The following is a 17,725-nucleotide window of genomic DNA, read 5'->3' as shown; positions in this document are numbered from 1 at the left end:
TGTTATAAGAAATTTAGTTTTCTATACTACCTTATAAGTTTATATTACTCTTTTTTAAAAATAATTCATGACCACTCTACTATGAAAGAGAGAGGTGCATTTACATTAAAAAAGAAAATATTTAAATTTAAGACATAAATAACTGTTCAAGTACAGAAACAAAGTACATGCCATCTTGCATTATTTTAATGAATTTTCAAATTAACTTTTGCGGGGTTTTGGCATTAAGAATGTTAACTGAGCTTTTAGAATATCTTCATACTTATCTACTTGATGATTTTTTTTCTTTCATAATTAAGAAAAAAAATCTTGGACTTTATCTCTCTGCTTTTGTTGTTGAAGCTTCTTTGCTTTATTACAGTACATGGAGTATGGGAGGAGTGGTCACCATGGAGTTTATGTTCATTTACATGTGGTCGAGGCCAAAGAACAAGAACAAGGTCGTGCACACCTCCTCAGTATGGAGGAAGGCCGTGTGAAGGACCTGAAACACATCATAAGCCTTGTAATATTGCTCTGTGCCCAGGTGAGCATATTCTGTATTTGGCGCTTTGTATTTGTGTACTTTGTATGTAGCCCCTAGTGTACATAGAAAATATTACAACTTTTATTCCATCACATTGGAAAATGTGTCCTTTGGTTACTGTTTCTTGCCTGAAACTGAGTTCTTTCCTTGATTCTGTCATATGCAATGGCTTTTAATATTTCCTTGACTGAGTACCAAAGCTCACCTTTCTTCAATTTCTATAAATATGTATATTAATTCTATCCACTCAGATTTTATTTATACTCAGCTTTTCCCTCCTGGAAAAATTACAAGGAGTCCTAAAGGCTTAAGACTGACTGTTGCCGTGATACTATAACTGGAGAGACGGTTTTAAAGGCAGTTTTTCCCATGTCATTGTTTTGTATTCATTCAGTTAAGGAGTAGGGATTCATCACTGACCATGTGTGAAAATGATAGTATTTGTTAGGAAAGCAGACTTTATAGATTTACTGCTAGATGCATAACATGGTTAGTTTACAAATGACTCCATGTGATTATGAAGACTGTATAGTCTGTTCATAGAGTATATTTGTAATCCTAAATTTTAGTTCCTTTAAAATGTTTCAATGCTTTTTTACCTGTACTTAATAATTTCACCCATTTTTCAGAGAGAAGTCCTTATAATGCTGTTATTTAGTTTGTTGAAACATTCAAACAAAAAACAAATACCTAAAAAATGAAAAAGATTGATTGCAAAAGATTGCACTCAAGGGGCTTACAACTTATGAGAGAAAATACAGACATAGAAATGATAGAATCTCCCAGGAACTAGCCAATACATATTTTAGAAGAAGAGAGACATGAGTGGCAAATGGCAAAAGCTATAATGGCAAAGACCAATATAAATAACCATTTATCTACTCCTGGGAGACTTTTTCATTGGCCATTCTGCATGCAAGCAACATAGCTGAGATCCTGGGAATGTGCTCCAAACATATTATCCAGCTCACCTTCCATCCCATTTGTACTCTCAATTCCCCAAGGTAATATCTTGTATTGAGGATATCCTGTAATGAGGCAGTGATACAGTTCCTCTGGAAATTTTAACTATCTAAAACATCTTGAGACTGTGAAAGTCCCCCAAAATGTACATAAGCAACAGTCATCTCACAAGCTTGTTCCCTTTTACTTTAGAGAAAGACAACTAGGTTCCTGTATCAGGAATATCCATTTAAATATGTAGTAGTTATATTTACTCCTAGAACTTAATGAGTTCTATAAATTATGAATATAACTTGTACAATTCAATATTAATGTAATTATGAATATTAGGGAGTCAAAATTGTGATTCCTTATTTGCAAATCACTCCCAGAAAATCTATTTATGAAATCAGTTATGTTCTGTTATTTCTATCTCTCTATAAACATACAGACTAGTACATAGACATGCACACACACACACACACACACACAAACACACACACATAAATGCCCTGTCTTTTTTCCAAAGATTTGAGCAAGCTTATACAAATTTTAGATTTTTTTTTTTTACTGCTGAGCTGTGACACTTACAGAGAGTCAAATATAGTTCATTCTTATTTGTCCATCGAGTGTGAAAAAAATACATAATATGGGGAAACTAAAAGTGATAACTAACTATAGAATTTCTTTTAATATATTAGTTTTTATTACTTCTTTTACCTTGGTTAATCCCCATCAGTATAAAGATAAAAATGGCACTGATCAGCTAAAATGTTATCAACCATTTTTCTCATAGTCTACTTTTCATGAACTTTCAAGGAGTAAAGTGCTTGGAGGTCAAGAAATAGGAATGCTAAACTATTAGAATTCATATAAGAAAACTCATTTTTCTAATTTGACATAATTTTTTATCACTGAAATGGTAACCACATGTGTTTTAAAGCTAGTTTTGTTTTAAAGTATTATACTGTCACTGGAATCACTTTAAGACCATTAGAATTTTGTCTTTCTTTTGTGTAGGTCTTTAAATTTGGGAAATTATGTTTATATTATTTGTAGCTGGCCTAGCTCATATTCTCCCATGGATCTATATTGGGTACTTTATAAATTTATTATGTGTTGTTTCTATTATTTCCATTCTTGAATTTACTTATATCATAAAAAATGTAAAACTCTTACCATATTGTATCCCAATTTCTTTTCTATTTCAAAGGGAATTCGAATAGCTATGATTTTTTTAAAAAAATATTTTATATTTAACCAAACATATTGACATTATGCTTTTGAAATATATAAGATTTATTCAGTGTAAACATTTGGAATTCTTAAAACTAACTGTCTCATAGCTAAATTCAGGTGCCTTCACTTTATATAAAAGCATCATCATATGTCAGCAAGATGTAAGGCACTACTGAGAAGACTATAGAGTCCCTGATCTCAAGAAATTTGTGATCTCTTCAAAGGATTCAGACATAAGCACGTGAAAAGTTAAATGCAGCTCTGATAAACACATATAAAGATTCCACTTCAGTGGAGAGAGGGGATAATTTGATAACTCAGTGATTTCAGCCTACATTTCTTGTAGACATCCAACCTGAGATCCTGGAGACATCTTAAGGTATAAAACTGTGATAGACAGTATATCATTAATAAATAAAACAGGCCAAGACCTATACACTTGATTCCCTTTGGCTAGGGAATTGCCAAAGAACCAGAGAACAGAGGAAACAATTGAAACAGAACAATTGAAACAACAAATTGGGTACCAACTCACCAACTCTGCAAGACCTGACCATGTGGCTTGTGGTAAAGGGCAATGATATTTTAGTGTGGGATCACGTCAGAATGGCATTCCAGCATCATGCTTTTAAGAAATACATATTATTACCATAATGAAGTGGATGCTATGTAGGGCCGATGTGTATTGTCCATATCAAACAATGAAATATGTTTTATTTATACAAATTCTGACATCAACTTTAAGGTAGATGACATCCTGTTTTCATCAGGTACTTTCCTTAGTCAATGTCCAACTTTCTCCCACTTCTTTTGAGGTGAGGGAAACCTATCTGCCTGGGATCCAAATAAGGAGAGAGGAAAGAAAGGAAAGGGTTTCTATGGTATTTTCTAGTATGAATTATCAGTTATTAATGTGTACCATGTCCAAGAACAGATACCATTGTTGATGGAGGGAGGTGGGTGAGAGATAAAAGCGAACAACAAAAAGTATTTACTATGACTCATTCCTTGACTATAAACATAATGTTACCCCATGTTCCTCCCTTTCTTATCTATACTAATAGTTAAATGTGATATTATGGAAGGGTGTGTGTATGTATGTGTATGTCCAATGGTCTTTGTGGTCTGTTTTTATCTCACAAAATGTATAATTTCTGGCAGTCCATATTTTCTCTTTTCTCTGAATTTTCATTTCAATCCCTAATCAAACATCAAATTCATAGTTATATAAATTAGTATATATGAGGAAATTTTCTTTCATTGCCTGTTTATCTCTCTGTGCAACTTTGTACTGGTAGCATCGAATACATTACTATTGAATGGATTTTCTTGATGGGCATATCCAAATTTTTAGTTATCATCCCCTCCAAGAATTACAGAACATTTTCTGGGTATGTATTTAATAAAACATTGACGTAATGTGGCAGAACTTGGACTTTCACAAGAGAACACTTACTTAAATTTAAGTGTCATCTTTTAATATCTGTGTTAATCCTCTGATTCTTAATCTCTTCATCTATAAAATGGGGACGATAGCATACCCATTTTACAGAACTTGTAAGATGCTGTAAGAATCTGAACAGCAAATCGTATATAAGTTTCAGTATTATTATTGTGTCGGTACCCTATAGTCAAATACCATCTGGATGACACTTGTACTTAGGCAAGTTGGACTCACTATGCTTGGCATTGAGGGAAAATGAACATAGGCAATGGTGGAGCATCTCATTAAGAGAGTGTTAGAAAGATTTATTAAGAGTTTGCGCTTGCTTGGGGTGATTTTAAGGAGGGTTTTAGGAAGTGGGACTTTGTTCTGGATTTAAGAATGTCTGAAAAAAAAAAAGAATGTCTGGATGGGGGAAAAATCTGTTATTAGGTATCTTAATGAATTATCCAGGAGGAGGGAAAACTTGCTTTAATTCGTGAAGAAGTGGCAGTCACTCATATTAGCTGAGAGAAGATAATGTTTGGAACTCTGGGTTAAGCTGTGACCTTGTTTCATTTCATCTCACTTTATCAGGGTCTCAGAGTGACCTTGTTTGCTCTTAATGTTCTCTGTGATGGTTTTAGATCCAACAGGAGATAACACAGCCTTGCTATGAGCACCAAGCAAGCAGCTAACAACATTGAGTCTAGCTGTAAGTGTCAGACCAGTTCCTGGATGTCACTTTAATAGTGATTCCTCCTCTAGGGTGATTTAATCATGTTACCTGCTTTTGTTTTAATGTTTTTGATTTTTATTAATATTATTAAATGGAGAAAGAAAAGTGTTAGAGATAATGGAATGCTTACATTTTCCTAGGGAGACCCTCTTAAAATTATATAGATGTGTATCCCCAAAATAAAATTGATATAGCCTTTTACAAAATTAAATACTTTAGGGAAAATAAAATCTCAAAATCTTAGTTCAAGGCCTCAAGGTTTATAGTAATTTTCTTTGTAGTGTGTTACTTTTCTTCCCCCTATAGTTGAAAGATGGAAGGAACCAGTGATTCAAATTTGGTCCTCTTTGTTTCAGTTTTGACAGTTCTTATTTTGATATAATTTGTGTAGTAAAGTACAAATAATATAGAATATAGGGATCAGTAATAATTGAATAACAGATTGAAGGCTGAAAGAAATGAAAGAATTATTGACAAATTAGTTTTCATTTATAGGCTGAAAGAAGTAGAAATGAATTTAATTAAATGATTCAGTGGCAAACACAGTGGTCTGGAATTCACAAGACATGGATTAATGTTCAGTCTCAGTCTTTAATTATAAATATTTACTTAAGCAACATATTCATCTTCTCTGTACCTCAATTTTCTCATTTGCAAAATGGAGCCAGAATTCATTACCCTGCTATATCAGAGGATTGTCACATGATTAAAAATAGGTGACTGATTCTTGAAAAGTATAAAACCACATAAAGTGGAGGATGTTTATCTTGATTTTCATGATAATATTACTTGAACAGTAAAGGATTTGGAAAAAATAGGTAAAATTAATTCAGGATATTATGATAGATTTTGAGCTCTGTTTCTTATGGACAGCCTTAATCATAGACTCAAAGAGATTTGTAGAAGAGGGCTTTAAATTTTTCCCTTCTACCCTTCAAAGACTTCTATCTAGTTGAAGAATCAAAAACTCAAAGTTTTATTACAAGTGCACAGTGGTCCAATTGTGAAATTGAGACCTAAAGAAATAACCCAGGCAGGCAGTTTTGATACTTTTAGACAGACAATAAATCTGTAAGGAATTAGCAGAACATAGAAAACTTAATTTTAGGAGCTTCAATTAATAAGGAATTCTAAACAGAATTTGGGCCAAGGTAGTGAATTAGAAAAAGTAACAAAAGTTATTTACATAGTCTTCTAGGCTCTAAAGTTCCTATCCCTGGTGATAAGGAGGTCTCTTTACCCCCTAGCATAGGGAGCGTACCTTGCACATGGGAGATTTTGCTTCTCACTTTCTGGATACAAAGGACAGGGGCATTGGCTGTTTCTTAAGTAATCTTTATTTAAAATAATCAATAGATCAGAGTGGTACATTTGTGAGTGGCCTGACTTTGGCCCATACAGATTACTTCTACATCGTTTATACACTAGGGAGAAGTACATATATAAGGGCTTATGCCAGTCTGTGGGGCTGAGCTGTGCCACACTGTTGAGTCCTGCATTTGAGAAATGTGTTCCTGTGAATCCAGAACCTTGAGAGAGATCCTGTCAGGTTGTATTTTTTCAGGTATATTCATAGTCTCTTACAAAACCTAAGAAGAATGAAAGAATAACCCAAAGATGGGCCTCAGGAACACAGCTGGACCCAAACTCCTTGTTATCCAAAGTAAGAGGCTTCAGTCTCCTGTGGACCTAAAATTTGATTCCTCAGCAAGTAGGAGGGGGTGATGTCCCCACAGTCCCTCTGCGGGAACCCTTCCTGTGAGGACCATGAACAGGAAGATGCTAAACATTTGCCTGACCTTGGTTCAAAAGTCTCTGGTTGTCTCTGCATGAGAATGTTAGAATTTGAAACTCAAATACTGCCTCATTAACCTGTTCTTTAATTAATTTGCATTTTGTCTTCTTAACTTTCTGGTCTACTGTACTAATGGTCTAATGTCACTTTGTGTCATTTCAGATTTTTAGCATTGTTCTGGTGATCTTTCAGTGTTTAGTTTATATGATTTTTAAAAAATTGTATCTTTATTAATCCTGGCTTGCTTTCTTTTACTATTTGATATTTTTTTCTCTAGCAAATTTTGTCTTAACTTACTTTCCAACTATTTATTCTTCTTAGCCTTATCACAATGACTTGCCTCTATTTTAAATTCTAATTTTTTAAATGATATTTCATTTTGATTTTTCCCCTTTCGTGATTTATTTTAAAATGACAAATGCCCGTCTTGGCATATGCCCAAAGCCAAGAGGTTGACTTTTGACATTTCAGTGTTAATACCATCAAGAGATCTTTCCAGTTCCCTGAGTAACTCTCAACTCAGTAAAAATTTGAGCTTTCCAAATTTGCCATCACTAAATCAGATAGCCTCCATACCACAGGACAGAACTCTTCTCCTCAAACCCTCTACCCGCCACTGGTAGCCTTATCAGTCAGCAATAATCAACCCAAAAGAGTTGCCAAAATGATAGTTTTATTATCCAAAATATTCATGGCTTTATCTTGTGGCTATTGTTCTCCATCTGATTCTGTATTGTCATAGTTATTGCTAAAGATGTGAAAATTGACTGAAACACAGTATTTTCATTAAAACATATTTGAATTTAATTAGGCCTCTGTACATGGAAGACAGGTGAACACAATTGTAACTCTATATATGGCAGGAGAAAGTTCATATAACAAAGTAAACCCCAGGAATCTAGCAATTTAGCCTTTACAATTTTAATTATTCTGGATCCAGAAAATCTAGTAATGTGTCACATTGCTGAAGTGAAACTTTAACTGTCCCCAGGGTTACATTGTGGTATAAGGAAACACATTACGTGATGGTAAGACGGGCTAATCTCTCAGCATTCTCCTGGCTTCAAAACACAGCCTTATTATTCTCTATTCTTAGTCACCTTTGTAGGCTGGTTCATAAAGTAATAGACATTTGGAGTTTCTAGATTGAAAAATGACACTATAAAAAATCCAACTGGAAATTCTTATGATGGAAACGCAAAGAAATTGAAAAAGTCTAAGAAGGTGTTAACCTAGCTGCACATTATAGAAGAAATTATGTACTTTAATGCAATATTAACAAGCAGTGTTCCAGAAAAGGGGGTGAAAAAAGGAAAAGAGAAGAGGGATGATTGCATTTCAAATACATTTGGGAGGTATAGTTTCAAACGAAGTTAATTTAATGTAGGACTTCCAGCATTATGATCATGTCATCACAAATTCAATGTGTTCAAAATAGACATTTTGATTTCAGGGCTATAAAATCCCTGACCTATTTGAATCCAATTCTAGCCCAGTTCAGTAAAAGGGTCCACCATTTACCTGTTTTAGTAAGCCAGAAACCTAAAAGTTAACCTTGATTCTCTGGTTTTCTATACCTTTCTACCAACCTATCAGCTCTATGTTTGGAAAATAACGCAAATTCAACCACTTCTTTCTATGTCGATTGATGATACCATAATCTATCATACTATCACCTTTGTCTGGGCTACCATATAGTCCCCTAACAAGTCCTGGCCTTTTCTCTTTTTTGGAAGACTCAAAACTTTCTTGACCTGAGGACTGCTCTTGTGTGAAGATTTTCCAGATCTTCATACTTCTGGCTCCTGTTAGTGACTCGGGACTTGGCTCTCATGTGTTTTTTCCGGAGAGCCGTGGATGAGCATACCCTATCACATTGCTCTCTTTAATTACATTGTCTTTTTAACAGTTCTGGCAGAAACTCTCTTGTTCATTCATTTATTTACTTGTTTACCATCTGTCTCCACCACCCCCTCAGAGTATATGTTCCATGAGAACAGAGCTTGGCGAGTCTTTATCACCACAGTTGTCCCAGAGTCTAGTAGAGTCACAGTGTAGCTTCTTTGTCATTCTTTACCTACAAGTGCATTAGAAGAGGTTCGGAGTGTTTCCATTTTCCCAAATTATTGGTAATGCTTTTCTGACCAAATAACAAAAGGTTAATTATCTTCAATAGGAACACAGTTTTAGAAAGAAAGCTTTGAAGTATTTTCAAATTTTTTGATTTGCAATGATTCTGGGGTATATCTCTTACATATGATGGAAGTCTGTAGTATACAGGGATGGGTAGATGGTAGGGAGGAGGGTTGATTTTCTCTGTTGTCTCCATACCCAGCCAAGTGAAGAGCAAACCTGAATGCAAGGGCTGAAGGATTCCCAGTTAAGCATCCAATAAACAAACAAAAAAAGCAGTCTCTTTATTCCTCGTAGTACTTAGATAAGTGGTTATAAAAATGTATATTAAGCAGATCATGTGATGAATAGTTTTTATTTTTAAATATCTCAGCATTTATACCTGAAATATAATGCATATGTTCTTCTTGGAAATGCTTAATTTATAATATTCCATTGATTCACTAGCCTTCTCTTGTTTGTCTGGCAAATGGACTACACAGCCAATAAGAATTGTATCAAATACTTTTAATAAAGTGAAATGCTAAAATTACATGAATGGGATGATTAAATTGACATTTTGTGATTTTTTAATCTCACAAAGGGTTTATTAAGTAGATCTAGATACCTATTAAACAATCTTCTTTCTTAATAGCTACTTTCAAAGCCTGAAATTAGGCTGACAGCACTTACACATATTCTGCTAAGCTTTTTGGTTTGTTTGGATGGGTGGATAGGTTTTCACAGCAGTATCATCTTATGTTGGAACTTTGGATTTATGATGAATTCTTTTTCACTATAATGAAACTAAGAACCATGGAATGACATGGGGAAAAGTAGACAGTCATATATGAGTGCATTTATAACACTTATATTCTAGTTTATGCATTCTAAATTGGGTAAATATTTTTGCCTGATTCCTTTGCATACTTACATTTTGTGGCCTATGGGATTATGCCTTTGTGAATGCTGTCTCTGTTGTCTAAATTATCCAAATCTTACCATATTAATCTAACATAATTATCCCTAAGTAGTTATGATGTGCCATCTGAAAGGCTTTATGTACCATATTAAGATGTTACTGCTTTTAACCTTTTATTTACTTATTTGTCTGCATAATGTATTCTTCTACTAAATTACAAGATTTTTGAGGGTGGGATTCATAATCTTTTAATTTCTGTATTTCTCATAACATTTATTACATTATCCCTTATTATTCTTCAAGGCTTGTCTGAAAATTTGCTTTGTCAAGGAAGACTCCCCAGGCCCTCCAAGCTCTTAAAATGTCTTTAAATTATCCTTTGAAGCAGCACTATATAATTAATTTAACATGTTATTAAGTGCTTAACTCGTTATAGGGGTTTCTTCTTTAAAACATGAGCTCTATGAGTTATTGGTCAGTATTTATTTCATTCACTGCTCTGTGTACTTGCCTCCTAGCCCAAGGTCTTGCATTATTGACTAATCAATACGTATTTTGAAGCAATAAGTGGCTCAAAAGAGATATTGGATACATAAAAGGAAATAGAAGTGAGAAAATAAGGTAATAGTAGTTTGGGGGGTAGGGTAGTAAAAGAATCTAGTGCCAGTATGATTTTCCATTGTATTCACTGAGAGTCCCTTGGTTGGGACTCATCTCCAAGGTTAATTTTACTTGTACTTTCTCTACAGCCTTCTCTATTGGAATATCTCCTTACAGTGTCTCTCTATCTGCTTTGGCAGTTGATGGACAGTGGCAAGAGTGGAGTCCATGGAGTCAGTGCTCAGTGACATGCTCGAATGGGACCCAGCAGAGAAGCAGGCAGTGTACTGCAGCAGCTCATGGGGGCTCTGAATGCAGAGGGCCATGGGCAGAAAGCAGAGAGTGCTATAACCCTGAGTGTACAGGTGAGGCCTGATCACTACATTTAAAGAATGCCTGCCATTTATAAAATGTGACAGAACCATGTGAGGCAGTCATGGAATAATTAGATAATTATGTAATTCTGGTAAATGAAATCAATTGTACTAGAGCTCATTCTACTATATGTCACAGTAATAAAGCAACAAAATTCTGGAGATTCTTAGATTAAATCTAGATTAAGTTGATCCAGGTCAGCACTGAACTTGCACTTTTTACAAATAAGTTTCAGTGTCCATTTGAAGATTCTGACAAACTTATATAAACTTGTGACACTCACAGTGCTCTATCTTTGACTAGCAAGTCAAATGTTTGAATAGGGCTTATTCATCGTGGTAGACTAATAAAAACTAAACAAACAATAATGGTCCTCAGATTTTCAAATTCCTAAAACAGTTGCAGTAGGCTACTGCCATTGACCATGACACATTTCTTTCAGCAAATGGTCAGTGGAATCAGTGGGGTCATTGGAGCGGATGTTCCAAATCCTGTGATGGCGGCTGGGAAAGGCGAATGAGGACTTGTCAAGGTGCTGCAGTAACAGGGCAGCAATGTGAAGGCACAGGTGAAGAAGTGAGAAGATGCAGTGAGCAACGTTGTCCTGGTGAGAATGAACTGAGATGATCCTAATGGAAATATTCTGTTATTAAAAAAAAAAAAGGGAGTAAAATAAAACTATCATCATTAAGGGCAACATTTCCTCAGTTGGAGGACTGCTAACAATAAGTGGCAATTTATTTGTTTCCATAACCTATGAGGTTTCCTCTGTTTATGTGTCATAGACTATTTCTTCCATGGGTTTTTAAATTATTTGCTGCAAAATCACGTTGAAAAATGTAACAATACGAAGGAAGCCACATTGAACAATAACATACCTAGATAGGATTTAAATTGGTTTGGGGAACAATTTTTTTCACTATGTTCATGAAATATTTGTTTACTGAGAACACAAAACCAGTTGCCTTAGATTATTCATAGTAGAAATAGAAAGACGTGGTAGATAGCTAAGTGAGAAAATAAAGGGATGCTTTTGAAATTTAGAAACTTTTAAAATCTGCTGTTAATCCAGCTCCACGTAGGACTTTGGACATCCCTATTTCCTTGCCCTTGTGCCATTTTCTACTACAAGGCACACATTTTAAAATGAAAATCTAAGGTCTTAATTAGTAGTGAAAGAATGGAAATACTGCTACAATAAAGGATCTTACATATAAGCATAGAAAAAAAAAGGCAAGGTCAAAAACTGCCCAGATTATTGATCATCTATTATTTAAAAAATCATTAATGATAAATTCCTTCCAAATTGTGCATACATTCCATAAGTATTATTGATCTATTGAGAACTCAAATAAATGAAAATTAGGATTTTAGAATGATATCATAGGCAAAATTGTTATAAACATGCTAGAAAGATGATAGGGTGAAATTTCTAAGTTTCACTGCTGGGTATAAAGCAAGTGCTGAACTGAAAGCATTTGAAGACCCTGTTAGAGTCCATGTGCTGCAAGTAATGCTTTGTAGGCAGGCTAGCTTCTCTCCTCTGACTGTGTGGTTCCAGTAGGTATGGAAAGAACAGGTATTTGAGGTTCCTTTTCAGTTCAGAAAGCAGTGGATTTCTGTCTCTACCAAACGTGACTACATCAATTTAGAGAACAACAACAACAACAACAACAACAAAACAAGTCATTCTAAGTGATATCCCTGAGTCAAAACTTTGTATTTCTCCATAGTCAGAATTCAGTCAGTCCATACTGGACTCTAACAGTAACAATATGTCAAGAGGATTTTTTTAGAGCTTAGAAAAGATCTAAAATTAGCTTTGTTAATTCTTAAGGCCAAATCATTCAAAACTATAAGAAGGAACCAACAAATAGGATTTTGTTGAGGAGACCTACCAAAGGTAAGTACTGTGAAATTCCTCCTGGGGTGCATAAGAATTAAGTATTAAACAACAACATTATATGACCAGGAAGAAATTCCATTAGGACAGTAGTCATAATTAAATAAGACCCTTTTAATACTTGAAGGTATCTAAACTAGTGTAAGCATACCAATGTTCATAACTGGTCTTTTAAAACTGTCTTTCATCTGTGTACATAGAGTTAAAATGGTGTTGCTGCAGTCATATTTACAAAGATTGCCACCTGCTGTTTAAAAAACATTTTACGTATCTATTTACTAAAAGGATATTATACCTTATATGCTAGGTTTGTTTGCTGGCTTTCATGATTTAAGGCAGTTTGAAAAACCGTCATATAAAGCTATAATTATTTTATATTTTATGTATGTTATATATTGGTGGTGTATATTGTGGTATATATACATTTGGTATTAACCTTAACATTTTCATTTTACTCTTTTCAATAATATTTGAAATCTTTTAAAACTACCAAGTATATAAATAACATTTTCAAACTAAAATGAATTATTGAATCAGCTAAATAATTTACAAACTAGTGCTTATACAGGAATAGAGTGAATTAATATATTACCAAGCTTTTGAAAATATCCTAAACCGGTACCTGTATATGAATCAGCATTATCCATCAAAAATTATTCATTTCAAATATGTCCCTGCCTCTGTATAGAGTGTTTTTTACCAAGATAAAGATTTCTTTTCTGTTTATCCTCTATCTTTTCTACGTGCAGTCATCTCATTCCCACATTATTTTGTCAAGAGAGCAGGATTTATAAATAACTCCGTTTTCCATAGTGGATTTGATTTATATATTGGCATTCCAACTCTGCACAATCACTTCTCTGTGGTCAATATATATTATTTTTGTGTCCAGTGTACTGGACTCTGAGAGTAATGACATGTCAGTAGGATTTTTCAGACCTTAAAAAAGATCTAAAATTAGTTTTGTTAATTCTTAAGGCCATGTGAACTCAAAATGATAAGAAGCAATCCTAATTTCCACATTATATTGCTCCAAATTCTCATATTGACAATATAAATTGAGAAGACTTTTAAATTTTTTCAATAGTTACTAAGGCATTTTTCTATTTTTGTCACTGACAAAGCCTGAAAAAATGTTTCTTTTAAAACGATGTGTTTTTTTCCTAGTATTATTTTTCATACTGTTTATTCTTAATTTTTCTTCAGATTGCTGGAAACTACAGTATTTATTTTTATGCTTCACTTAATTTGGATGCAAAACAAATTAATCAAGTTTGCCAAGAGATCCTCTGTTGTCAGGAAGGAGAAATATAATATACGCACATCTTTGTCTGGATAATTAATGACAATAATGATTAATCATCTGGATTTAATCAAAAGCTGTTACGATGTGTACTAAAAATGGAAAATGAAAAATATTTTTCCCAAAATAAGATTTTTTTGCTGGTAAATAGATAAAGTATACTTATTAAAAAGAGCTTCATTACCAAAAATATGATGTTTTGTCTTCATAAGAAAAGAGAATTAGAGGAATGAAAAAGTTATATATGTATATTTTAAATAGTTTGTTGAAGAATAGAGTAGCTACAAGAGAGAAAAATGCCTAATTTTTTAATTGTCCAAATTCACCAAATAATGATTTCATTGATTTCAATCTCATTGTTCATCTAGACTTTGAAGGTTAAAATAGTAGAAAGGTAATAGCTTCTCAGAATTTGTGTTGCTAAAGTTTGAAAACATACTATTTTTAGGCTCTGTATTTTTTCCCAAATATTTCCCTGGTTAATATCCTTCAGAAGGCAAATGCTACTGATATGGATTGGCCTATGTAACCTTGCAGGCTTCCTGGGAACCTCCTTGCTCTGTTCCCAGGAGAGGGGCTGACTATTCATATAGCACCAATTCTTGGATCTACTATTCTTTAGTCATTAGGAGTAATGCTAGTTGGGATGTACCATTCATGGGTAGAATTTAATCTTAATTTATACATAAAATGTCCTTTTGGAGTTACAGTTGCTTTACTGCATGCAAATGGTGAATGAATATTTTCACAGGTTGAATGTGCTGAGAAATACTTGGGAAATAAGAGATCCATATCATAATATATACAGTAATAGCAACTTAGACAAGAGATGTAGCAATGATTGTGATATTTAACTCTTTAGTATTCATACCAAAGCTAGTCAACGGTAATGTTTGTAATCCCAAACTTGTCTTAAATATTGTACTGCATTCATATTGGAATTTGTGCCCTGTGATAGGGTGACTATAAGCCCCCTCCCCACTTAGGAGAAATGCCATTCTGAGACTGACTGTTCCTTATCTCTGTAAGGTTGCTGTCCAATGGGATTATGTCTTCTCTGAAGACCAAGAGAGATTTCATTTAGTTTCTGATTGATTTTCTTTTAATTTAGCTTTGGTAGGAAGAATCACAAAGCTTGCTTATTTTGAGCTCATGTCGTCTTTGAATGCCTCTACTCATTGTCTGAACTTGTGCTTTCAAATTTTAGCACACCTAAGAATCACCCAGAGAGCTTGTTAAAACACAGGTTCCTAAAACCAAACCCCCGAGATTCTGATTCAGTAGGTCCAGTATGGGCCTTCAAATTTGCATTTCTAACAAACTCACATGTGATGTTGATGATACTGCAGATTACCCTTTGCAGATTAACCTTTGGGTTGCAGTGGCCTATAGTAAAAACAAATAAGTAAATAAATAAATAAATAAGTAAAAATTAGGTGATAAAATTAACAAAAAGGTGGAAAACAGTCCTCCACCTCAGCTACACTGGTCAAAATTGAGATCTCTACTAAACAAGATTGTAGAATTTTATTTTGTCATACCATTTCACAAATAATGAGGGATTGTTCCTGTAGTAAATTAATACAGGCAATCTGTTTCAAGTATCCCTAACCAACTCATTCTTCAACCAAAGTAAGATCTCTTTATAGTTGTTACTTAAAAATAATAATAATAATAATAATAATAATAATAATAATAATAAATTCGGCTATTGATTAGTTGTTGTGGACCAAAAGAGATGATTTAGTCATTTTCAGATTTTCAGTTTCCAGTTCTTATTGCTCCTGTTCCGTGGAGAGCAGAAGAAACAACGTGGGTATCATTGGAACATGTTTGAAATAGAGCTGTACACTACCAGGACACTAGATATTCGTAGTCCTGCCATCTCTAGCAGCTCTCTTCCTCACTGCCTCTTATCCTCCAGGCTATTAGCTACTATATACTTACACAGGTTTATAATATTTGGAGGGGGGCAAGTGTCAGAGAGCAGAATGAGGTCTTAGCTCTGATTGGCTTATTCTTTCCTCAGTTCCCAGTTGGAGGAGTGGTGAATTAATCACCATCACTATGTTTGTCTTTGATAGAGATGAGTTTAACTAGTTAATAAGTCAGCATTATAAATCTTGTGGATTTAGCATTTTAAAGCTAAACGTAATCATTATTAGAAACCCCAATATGTGAGTGTAAAATTTACTTTTTTTAAGGGGAAAAAATGTATACTACTCTATATTGAAATATTCACATACAAATTGGCACCTGCTCTACCTCTTTCATTCCAAACCACAAGAGTAATCACTAATAGTGCTTTTAAGAAGCTCCTACTCCATTGGGATTTTTATTATTTTTCTATCAAACATTATGTGTTTACCCTCTAAGGAATTACATTATTACTTATTCAGTTTCTAAAGGTTAAGGCAGATGTTTTCACTGAAGATTTTTGAACATAGCAAACAATGTTGCACCCAAGTGTTCACACCAGTGATTTGCCTAAAACCAACTACTTAGTTCAGTGTTGAGAGTAGGTGGCACTTGGTATTGACTTCTTTCATCTAAATGTTCTATTTACTCATGCCAAGGCACCTCAGATACATTCTAAAAAATAGGAAAATAAATTAGAACTTGAAGATACTCCATAAGCAAGAGAGAGCACCTATTGTTTAATAAATATCTAAGAAAGTATCTGATCCTCCTCAAAAACATGGGTTTTATTACCTACTCCAGGCTGCAGTTCTGCAACAAATCAGCTTAATTTTATAGGCAGAATTAAGGAAGAACCACTGGAGTCTAAAATATTCCATGTGTATACCAGATAGTACTATATGTCCAGTATTCAAACCTGTTGCTATGGAGATAATTATTGTCATAATTTGTCTTATCAGGTTGCTCATCAGTTGAGACTTTGGGAAAAAGTCTCACAGCTTCTGTCACAGCAGAAACCTAAATAACAATTTATTTTAATCTTATATTACCCTACCTGGTCCAATTTAGAAATATTGGGCAATATGCTGATCATTCTCAATTCAAAACAGAAAATTTAAGCAGCACTTTTTACTATCCTTTATTTCTTCATTTCACCTGACATTGCTTTTATAACAAAAAGAAACCTATTTTAGGAACCACTTCATTATTTCTAAATTACTAAAATTAAAAATTAATGCAATTAGTGAAACTACTCTTTGGGTTTAAAGTTTACAAGACACTAAACTTTAGTATTAGTCCTTAATGTTTATCATCCTCACTTATATCCCACTCTTTGTATGTCCTGACTTGTGAACAAACCTAAGATCCTGCCCTGGTGCTCTTTGGTTGCTCTCTCTCCTCCTCTTTCTCTTCAACTATCACTTGTGAACAGTGCCCACAAATCTGCATCTTTATGCCTCATCCATTGCAAACATGTGATAAAGCTTTCCACCTGGGATAGCCCATCATCCTCAGTGTCAGCAGGAGAGCTTTTCTGTCTGACTGCCAAATCTGTCTTGTCAGCTAAAGTTATTTCTAATTCTTACCTTTCCTCATGATGGATTCCACCTCCATGAAATCTTTCTTTAGTGGGCCTGCTTTCTCTTCCTCTGGACACTGCCTGCTAGTGGGGAGGGGCAGTGCGACATAAAGAGCCTGGGATATGGAGTCAAAGTTCGGCTTTGGACCTCAGTGTCCTCATATGCAAAATGGGGATAATAATATGTGCTCGGGATCATTTCAAGTATGAAATTATAAAATGCTATAGGTAATTATAATTATTAAATAATTCCAGTCTAGGGCCTCTTTGTCCAATACCCATATTATTGCAAAAGCCACCTTTTCTAGTCTCTTCCAGATAAGTTTATCTGATTATCCTCCCCTTTT

The 17,725-nt window shown here is 34.2% G+C and overlaps 1 protein-coding gene and 1 long non-coding RNA gene across 6 annotated transcripts in view; one reads left to right on the top strand and one right to left on the bottom strand.

Moving 5' to 3' along the window:
* ADGRB3 (adhesion G protein-coupled receptor B3) overlaps nt 1-17,725 on the top strand; it is a 715,781-nt gene that overhangs the window by 294,754 nt on the left and 403,302 nt on the right. For all 5 annotated transcript variants that reach the window (XM_072832455.1, XM_072832460.1, XM_072832459.1 and 2 more), the window contains 3 exons: nt 362-526; nt 10,499-10,663; nt 11,116-11,280. In XM_072832455.1, the coding sequence (XP_072688556.1) occupies nt 362-526; nt 10,499-10,663; nt 11,116-11,280 (495 nt within the window). The remainder of the gene's footprint in view (nt 1-361; nt 527-10,498; nt 10,664-11,115; nt 11,281-17,725) is intronic.
* On the bottom strand, nt 9,356-16,706 carry LOC140636799 (uncharacterized). The gene is made up of 3 exons (XR_012034014.1): nt 16,592-16,706; nt 15,206-15,265; nt 9,356-11,316 (listed from the first exon to the last, which is right to left on the bottom strand). It is a non-coding gene; the product is annotated as an uncharacterized lncRNA (long non-coding RNA).

The sequence above is a fragment of the Canis lupus genome, chromosome 7, assembly GCF_048164855.1.
Source record: "Canis lupus baileyi chromosome 7, mCanLup2.hap1, whole genome shotgun sequence".
In the NCBI taxonomy this organism is placed as follows: Eukaryota; Metazoa; Chordata; class Mammalia; order Carnivora; family Canidae; genus Canis; species Canis lupus.
This window is presented reverse-complemented; position numbering and strand designations above follow the sequence as displayed.